The sequence below is a fragment of the Oncorhynchus mykiss genome, chromosome 21, assembly GCF_013265735.2.
Source record: "Oncorhynchus mykiss isolate Arlee chromosome 21, USDA_OmykA_1.1, whole genome shotgun sequence".
Taxonomy (NCBI): domain Eukaryota; kingdom Metazoa; phylum Chordata; class Actinopteri; order Salmoniformes; family Salmonidae; genus Oncorhynchus; species Oncorhynchus mykiss.
In genome coordinates, this window is record NC_048585.1 from 35,684,541 (window position 1) to 35,694,100 (window position 9,560).

The following is a 9,560-nucleotide window of genomic DNA, read 5'->3' on the forward strand; positions in this document are numbered from 1 at the left end:
TTCCCAAACTCTGTCCCGGGTGCACGTTTTGGTTTTTGCCCTAGCACTAAACAGCTGATTCAAATGACTTACTGATCATCAAGCTTTGATTATTTGAATCAACTGTGCAGTGCGAAAGCAAAAAACTAAATGTGTACCCGGGGGGGCCCCAGGACCGAGTTTGGGAAAACTTGTATTATCATACCGCCTGGTAATGTCACCAGGCAGGCAAAAACTCCATCCCACCAATTATCATTTTCATATTATATTTATTTATTATTAAAACCTTGGGAAATATATAAAACACAGGAAATCTCATTTTTGACAGCACTGGCCTTTATTACATCACTCAAACATGGTCAAAGACGTATTGCTCGGGAAGGATGTTACTGTCAATTCTAAATTTGCAATTTAAATTTGTGTTGAATGTTTAGGCTGGCATAAATCAATTGAAGCATTATTACATAATCAGTGATTGTGCAAGTTATACATGTCTTTGCACTTCTTTCTTCATCTTTGGAATATGTTGTGTCCATCTTTAACCCATGAGGTACCCACTGCAGGGAAATATAAAAAGGAAAGGTAGAGACAGATTAGAGTAGGCTTCCAACATGTGCGGTCAAAATTAACAGGAGGATCCTCAATGACAAAACTTTAAATATTTGTCAGCAGTTCAGGTAAATAACTGATTGATATACACACTATATATACAAAAGTATGTGGACACCCCTTCAGCTATACCAGTTGCTGACAGGTGTATAAAATTGAGCACACAGCCATGCAATCTTCATAGACAAACTTTGGCAAGAGAATGGCCTTACTGAAGAGCTCAGTGACTTAACGTGGTACCGTCATAGGATGCCAACAAGTCAGTTCTTCAAATTTCTGCCTTGCTAGAGCTTTAAGTGCTGTTATTGTGAAGTGGAAAAATCTCTGTTTCAACACTCACTACAGAGTTCCAAACTGCCTCTTGAAACAACGTCAGCACAATAACTATTCGTCGGGAGCTTCATGAAATGGGTTTCATGGCTGAGCAGCAGCACACAAGCCTAAGATCACCATGGAGTGATGAATCGTGGAGGGCGCTTAACCAACGTGGAAGTGGAGGGCGCTTAACCAACGTGAGTTGAAAAGGGGAAATGCTCACTCACCACTAAACACACATTTTATTTGAACAACTAGTAAAAGCTTGATGTTTCAGCATTTATCAATGGCCTTCATCAGAACATTGATTAAGCTGGCCCGATTCACAGGTCATAAGGAGTTTGAATCAGGTGAAAAACACCTCCTGGGTTTGAGCCAGGTGTCCAGTTCAAAGCTGAAAGCGAAGTCAGCTCAAAACAAAGTGATGTATGTCAAGCATGTGGAGTAATGACTTAGGATTCCCAGTTCACATGCAAAAGTGTTTGATCTTATTATAAAACGCATATGTGCTTTATCTGCCTTCAAGGACATTTTTTTTTGAACAAATACGTGTTCCTGAACAATGCAATGATTTTACATCTTCACTATCTTTTGCAGTTGTAATTTGATTGCATAGCATTTTCCATTGCATTATTGTTTTCTAGTCTGTATTTTGCCTTTGACCACAGTACCTCAGGACCTACTTGAATTGACTGCCACACCTCTCATTGGCACTGCCAGCTGAATAGAGTTCTCCCTAATTGTCTCCCCCCCATCCCTACATGTACTTGTCTATTCCCTATGTGTCATTGTTCTGATGAAGGCTGAAATGTCAAGCGTTTAATAGTTGTTTAAATAAAATAATGAGTTTAATGGTGAGCGAGAATTGCGCCTTTTCCATTCCAATGATATCACATAATTTGAAATATGAGCATCACATTCTGCTAATGCAACAGCTCTAATTTAGATGACAACACTACTGTGCCTTGACAAGGGATGTTCCACTCAAAATACAGATTTTTAGATATCCCACTGGGCACGCACAAAATTACGTTGAACCAACGTGGAATGGATGTTGACTTGACGTCGGGTGCCCAATGGGATAGGCCTATATTTAGCTTCCTTCGATATTTGATAGTCTTAGGTTTTGTACCAAATGACCGCACCCTATTGGGGCGTAAGGTTGCCTAGTGGTTAGAGCATTGGGCCAGTAACCGAAAGGTTGCTAGATCAAATCCCCGTGCTGACAAGGTAAAATCTGTCGTTCCGCCCCTGAACAAGGCAGTTAACCCAGTGTTCCTAGGCCGTCATTGTAAATAAGAATTTGTTCTTAACGGACTTGCCTAGTTATATAAAGGTTAAATCTTTTTTTTTTTTTTTTTAAACATCCATATATAGTGCACTAGTTTTGCCAGGGAAGTATGGGCCCCGGTTAATAGTAGTGTACTATATTAGGGAATAGGGTGGCATTTGGAGATACATCCATTGTGTTTTGCCAACATTATCATAGAGTCAAAAACAGTGGGTGTTTCTTTATATGCATACTACCGTGCTCCACACTCATGCGCCGAGTGCATTCCCCGAAGACGTTCTAGCGAGGACGAGTGTTGAGAACACATACAACATTACATTTGAGAATCACTTGCACTCCCCCTACTGTATTCTCACTCTGCACCTCCCAATTCACTAAATCTTCTTCCAGCCAAGACAATGGCAATAGAGAAAAAACAAGAAGTAAAATTATTGCTTTGTGTATAACTATCAGTTCGTTTTTCACATGTTGTTACAGCCTTATTCTAAACTGGATTAAATTGTAAAAAAATATATTTAAAAAAAATCAACCTATACACAATACGCCAAACGGAAAAGCCTTATTTACATAAGTATTCAGACCCTTTGCAATAAGACTCAAAATTTAGCTCAGGTTCATCTCGTTTCAATTGATCATCCTTGTTTCTACAACTTCATTAGAGTCCACCTTTGGTAAATTCAATTGATTAGACATGATTTGGAAAGGAACACACCTATCTATATAAGGTCCCACAGTTGACAGTGCATGTCAGGGCAAAAACCAAGCCATGAGGTCGAAGGAATTGTCCGTAGAGCTCCGAGACAGGAATGTGTCGAGGCACAGATCTGGGGAAGGTTACCAAAACATTTCCTCAGCATTGAAGGTCCTCAAGAAAACAGTGGCCTCCATTCTTAAATCAAAGAAGTTTGGAACCACCAAGACTCTTCCTAGAGCTGACCGCCCAGCCAAACTAAGCAATTCGGGGAGAAGGGCCTTGGTCAGGGAGGTGACCAAACGAAGCGGTCTTCTGGTCAGGCTCCGGAGACGGGCACATCGCGCACCACTCCCTAGCATACTACCCGCCAATGTCCAGTCTCTTGACAACAAGGTTGATGAAATCCGAGCAAGGGTAGCATTCCAGAGAGACATCAGAGACTGTAACGTTCTTTGCTTCACGCAAACATGGCTCACTCGAGAAACGCTATCGGAGTCGGTGCAGCCAGCTGGTTTCTTCACGCATCGCGCCGACAGAAACAAGCATCTTTCTGGTAAGAAGAAGGGCGGGGGGGGGTATGCCTTGTGATTAACGAGACGTGATGTGATCATAACAACATACAGGAACTCAAGTCCTTCTGTTCACCTGATTTAGAATTCCTCATAATCAAATGTCGACCGCATTATCTACCAAGGGAATTCTCTTCGATTATAATCACAGCCGTATATATTTCCCCCCAAGCAGACACAGATGGCCCTGAACAAACTTTATTTGACTCTATGTAAACTGGAAACCACATATCCTGAGGCTGCATTCATTGTAGCTGGGGATTTTAACAAGGCTAATCTGAAAACAAGACTCCCTAAATTATATCAGCATATCATTTGTGCAACCAGGGCTGGTAAAACCCTGGATCATTGTTATTCTAACTTCCGCGATGCATATAAGGCCCTCCCCCGCCCTCCTTTCGGAAAAGCTGACCACGACTCAATTTTGTTGCTTCCAGCCTACAGACAGAAACTAAAACAAGAAGCTCCCGGGCCCAGGTCTGTTCAACGCTGGTCCGACCAATCTGATTCAACGCTTCAAGACTGCTTCGATCACGTGGATTGGGATATGTACCGCATTGCGTCCAACAACAACATTGACGAATACGCTGATTCGGTGAGCGAGTTCATTAGAAAGTGCATCGGCGATGTCGTACCCACAGCAACTATTAAAACATTCCCAAACCAGAAACCGTGGATTGATGGCAGCATTCGCGCGAAACTGAAAGCGCAAACCACTGCTTTTAACCAGGGCAAGGTGACCGGAAACATGACCGAATACAGTGTAGCAATTCCCTCCACAAGGCAATCAAACAAGCTAAGAGTCAGTATAGAGACAAAGTAGAGTTGCAATTCAACGGCTCAGACACAAGAGGTATGTGGCAGGGTCTACAGTCAATCACGGGTTACAAAAAGAAAACCAGCCCCGTCGCGGACCAGGATGTCTTGCTTCGAGACAGACAAAATAACTTCTTTGCTTTTCTTTGAGGACAATACAGTGCCACTGACATGGCCCGCTACCAAAACCTGCGGACTCTCCTTCACTGCAGCCGATGTGAGTAAAACATTTAAATGTGTTAACCCTTGCAGGGCTGCAGGCCCAGACGGCATCCCCAGCTGCATCCTCAGACCAGCTGGCTGGTGTGTTAATGGACATATTCAATCAATCCTTATCCCAGTCTGCTGTTCCCACATGCTTCAAGAGGACCACCATTGTTCCTGTTCCCAAGAAAGCTAAGGTAACTGTAGCACTCACTTCCGTCATCATGAAGTGCTTTGAGAGACTAGTGAAGGACCATATCACCTCCACCCTACCTGACACGCTAGACCCACTCCAATTTGCTTTCCGCCCGAATAGGTCCACAGACGACGCAATCGCAACCACACTGCACACTGCCCTAACCCATCTGGACAAGAGGAATACCTATGTGAGAATGCTGTTCATCGACTACAGCTCAGCATTTAACAACATAGTACCCTCCAACCTCGTCATCAAGCTCGAGACCCTGGGTCTCGACCCCGCCCTGTGCAACTGGGAACTGGGCTTCCTGACGGGCCGCCCCCAGGTGGTGAGGGTAGGTAACAACATCTCTACCCCGCAGATCCTCAACACTGGGGCCCCACAAGGGTGCGTTCTGAGCCCTCTCCTGTACTCCCTGTTCACCCACGAGTGTATGGCAATGCACGCCTCCAACTCAATCATCAAGTTTGCGGACGACACTACAGTGGTAGGCTTGATTACCAACAACAACGATACGGCCTACAGGGAGGAGGTGAGGGCCCTTGGAGTGTGGTGTCAGGAAAATAACCTCACACTCAACGTCAACAAAACAAAGGAGATCACTTCAGGAAACAGCAGAGGGAGCACCCCCCTATCCACATCAACGAGTGGAGAGGGTAGTAAGTTTTAAGTTCCTCGTCGTACACATCACGGACAAACTGAATTGGTCCACCCACACAGACAGCGTTGTGAAGAAGGCGCAGCAGAGCCTCTTCAACCTCAGGAGGCTGAAGAAATTTGGCTTGTCACCAAAAGCACTCAAACTTCTACAGATGCATAATCAAGAGCATCCTGTCGGGCTGTATCACCGCCTGGTACGGCAACTGCTCCACCCACAACCGTAAGGCTCTCCAGAGGGTAGTGAGGTCTGCATAACCGGGGGCAAACTCCCTGCCCTCCAGGACACCTACACCACCAGATGTCACAGGAAGGCCATAAAGATCATCAAGGACAACAACCACCCAAGCCACTGCCTGTTCACCCCGCTATCATCCAGAAGGCGAGGTCAGTACAGGTGCATCAAAGCAGGGACCGAGTGACTGAAAAACAGCTTCTATCTCAAGGCCATCAGACTGTTAAACAGCCACCACTAACATTGAGTGGCTGCTGCCAACATACTGACTCAACTCCAACTCACTTTAATAATGGAAATTGATGTAAAACATGTATCACTAGCCACTTTAAACAATTCCAATTAATACAATGTTTACATATCCTACATTACTCATATGTACAGTGGGGCAAAAAAGTATTTAGTTTGCCACCAATTGTGCAAGTTCTCCCACTTAAAAAGATGAGAGGCCTGTAATTTTCATCATAGGTACACTTCAACTATGACAGACAAAATGAGAAAAAAATCCAGAAAATCACAGTGTAGGATTTTTTAATGAATTTATTTGCAAATCATGGTGGAAAATAAGTATTTGGTCACCTACAAACAAGCAAGATTTCTGGCTCTCACAGACCTGTAACTTCTTCTTTAAGAGGCTCCTCTGCCCTCCACTCATTACCTGTATTAATGGCACCTGTTTGAACTTGTTATCAGTAAAAAAGACACCTGTCCACAACCTCAAACAGTCACACTCCAAACTCCACTATGGCCAAGCCCAAAGAAATGTCAAAGGACACCAGAAACAAAATTGTAGACCTGCACCAGGCTGGGAAGACTGAATCTGCAATAGGTAAGCAGCTTGGTTGAAGAAATCAACTGTGGGAGCAATTATTAGGAAATGGAAGACATACAAGACCACTGATAATCTCCCTCAATCTGGGGCTCCACGCAAGATCTCACCCCGTGGGGTCAAAATGATGACAAGAACGGTGAGCAAAAATCCCAGAACCACACGGGGGGATGTAGTGAATGACCTGCAGAGAGCTGGGACCAAAGTAACAAAGCCTACCATCAGTCACACAAATCCTGCAGTGCCAGACGTGTCCCCCTGCTTAGCCAGTACATGTCCAGGCCCGTCTGAAGTTCGCTAGAGAATTTGGATGATCCAGAAGAAGATTGGGAGAATGTCATATGGTCAGATGAAACCAAAATAGAACTTTTTGGTAAAAACTCAACTCGTCGTGTTTGGAGGACAAAGAATGCTGAGTTGCATCCAAAGAACACCATGGGGGTGGAAACATCATGCTTTGGGGCTGTTTTTCTGCAAAGGGACCAGGATGACTGATCCGTGTAAAGGAAAGAATGAATGGGGCCATGTATCGTGAGATTTTGAGTGAAAACCTCCTTCCATCAGCAAGGGCATCGAAGATGAAACGTGGCTGGTTCTTTCAGCATGACAATGATCCCAAACACACCGCCCGGGCAACGAAGGAGTGGCTTCGAAAGAAGCATTTCAAGGTCCTGGAGTGGCCTAGCCAGTCTCCAGATCTCAACCCCATAGAAAATCTTTGGAGGGAGTTGAAAGTCTGTGTTGCCCAGCAACAGCCCCAAAACATCACTGCTCTAGAGGAGATCTGCATGGAGGAATGGGCCAAAATACCAGCAACAGTGTGTGAAAACCTTGTGAACGACTTACAGAAAACGTTTGACCTCTGTCATTGCCAACAAAGGGTATATAACAAGTATTGAGATAAACTTTTGTTATTGACCAAATACTTATTTTCCACCATCATTTGCAAATAAATTCATTAAAAATCCTACAATGTGATTTTCTGGATTTTTTTCCCTCATTTTGTATTTCATAGTTGAAGTGTACCTATGATGAAAATTACAGGCCTCTCTCATATTTTTATGTGGGAGAACTTGCACAATTGGTGGCTGACTAAATACTTTTTTGCCCCACTGTACATCTTTTGAGTGGTTGTGCAACACCCAAACATCCATCTCAACCATCCTATCAAGAGTGTTGCTTGCATTGTGACGATTAGGTCGTCTTCAAACTAGACAAACACATTTTTAAAAAACGCAGCAACTTAATGGTTTTCAATGGGAGCAGTGTGTTGGGGAAGGGCCTAGGTTTGTGTTGTGCTGTCCATCAGAAAATAGCTAATTTCTCCTCACCCCACAGACATTTGTTTCATGTGTTTTGGTTTGGAGGCATCCTAATAAATCTTCACAAGAGATTACTTACGGCAGTTTCATTCTCATGAACACCCTGGCCATGAAGAAGCTGAGCAGGACGCTTACAAAACCAATGAACAGCAGGAGGAAGCGGTTGAGTTTAGGGATGTTTGGGGCATTGGAGCGATCCAGGATTATGAAGCCCAAGCCTCCCATAGTGAAGAGGAAACTGGAGGCCAACCCTTCCATGATGTACTGGCCATTCACTCTTCATGTGAAAGAGAACAAATAAAGTGTTTATGACTACCCTTTACATATTTGGCAATACAATGCAGATAATTATGATAAATGGGGTAAATGATGGCCCCAAGCATTGACAATGCAGGAACAGCATACACTGGCAAAGGGCCAGCGTACTTACCTGTATGCCAAAAACGCAACAGGCCGCTGGTGCCCATGTTCATCAGTCATTGAACCCACACTAGGTGGTTCCACAATGACATCGTAAATGATGCCTGCAGATGGGAGAGAGACACGATGAAAGCCCTTCAAAATATTTAGCTAAAGTAACTAGATAGAAAATCAATAGTTAGCTATGCATTGGCATGGTAAACGTGATGTGCGAGGGCAAAAGAAGGTGCAATGCTAGCCCAGACCATGAGCTGGCTTTCTTCAAGTAGCCTATACAAATCGCCTAATAAATGACTCAAGGTTCATTAGCCACAGTGTGGGGGAAGTTACTCTTAGAATATAGTTTAACATTACCTAGTGTAATTAATCAGGCTGTAATACACAATTGGTATATACAGCCTGAAATGAATTCTTGCAAAATCTTGTAAAATGTTAATTTTGTCTGTTGAATAAAATTAAATGTAAAGTTAACTCCTTCAGCTGCTCAAAATGACACAAATTATCCACAGTATTGTTTACCTGACTTTTAAAGAGTGCCTGTAGTTATATAGTTAGGTATAGAGGTCGACCGGTTAATCGGAATGGACGATTTCAAGTTTTCATAACAATCGGAAATCGGTATTTCTGGACACCGATTTGGCCGATTTTTATTTTTTTTACACCTTTATTTAATCTTTATTTAACTAGGCAAGTCAGTTAAGAACACATTCTTATTCAGTTAACTGCCTTTTTCAGGGGCAGAACGACAGATTTTTACCTTGTCAGCCCGGGGATTCAATCTTGCAACCTTACAGTTAACTAGTCAAACGCTCTAACCACCGAATTACATTGCACTCCACGAGGAGCCTGCCTGTTACGCAAATGCAGTATGCCAAGGTAAGTTGCTAGCTAGCATTAAACTTATCTTATAAAAAACAATCATTCAATCATAATCACTAGTTAACTACACATGGTTGATGATATTACTAGTTTACCTAGCGTGTCCTGCGGTGCGTATTCGTGAAAAAGGACTGTCGTTGCTCCAATGTGTACCTAACCATAAACATCAATGCCTTTCTTAAAATCAATACTCAGAAGTATATATTTTTAAACCTGCATATTTAGCTAAAAGAAATCCAGGTTAGCAGGCAATATTAACCAGGTGAAATTGTGTCACTTCTCTTGCGTTCATTGCACGCAGTCAGTGTATATGCAACAGTTTGGGCCGCCTAAATTGCCAGAATTTTACGTAATTATGACATAATATTAAAGGTTGTGCAATGTAACAGGAATATTTAGACTTAAGGATGCCACCCGTTAGATAAAATACGGAACGGTTCCGTATTTCACCGAAATAATAAACGTCTTGTTTTCGAGATGATAGTTTCCAGATTCTACCATATTAATGACCTAAGGCTCGTATTTCTGTGTTATTAAGTTAT

General features: G+C 43.0%; 1 protein-coding gene across 1 annotated transcript; it reads right to left on the minus strand.

Moving 5' to 3' along the window:
* Positions 1-297: 297 nt before the first annotated feature.
* Positions 298-8,282, minus strand: LOC118942922 (oligosaccharyltransferase complex subunit ostc-like). Its single transcript, XM_036957706.1, has 3 exons — positions 8,150-8,282; positions 7,799-7,996; positions 298-536 (listed from the first exon to the last, which is right to left on the minus strand). The coding sequence occupies exons 1-3, from the start codon at positions 8,197-8,199 to the stop codon at positions 518-520; spliced, it is 267 nt and encodes an 88-aa protein (XP_036813601.1). The 5' UTR covers positions 8,200-8,282; the 3' UTR covers positions 298-517.
* Positions 8,283-9,560: the final 1,278 nt, after the last annotated feature.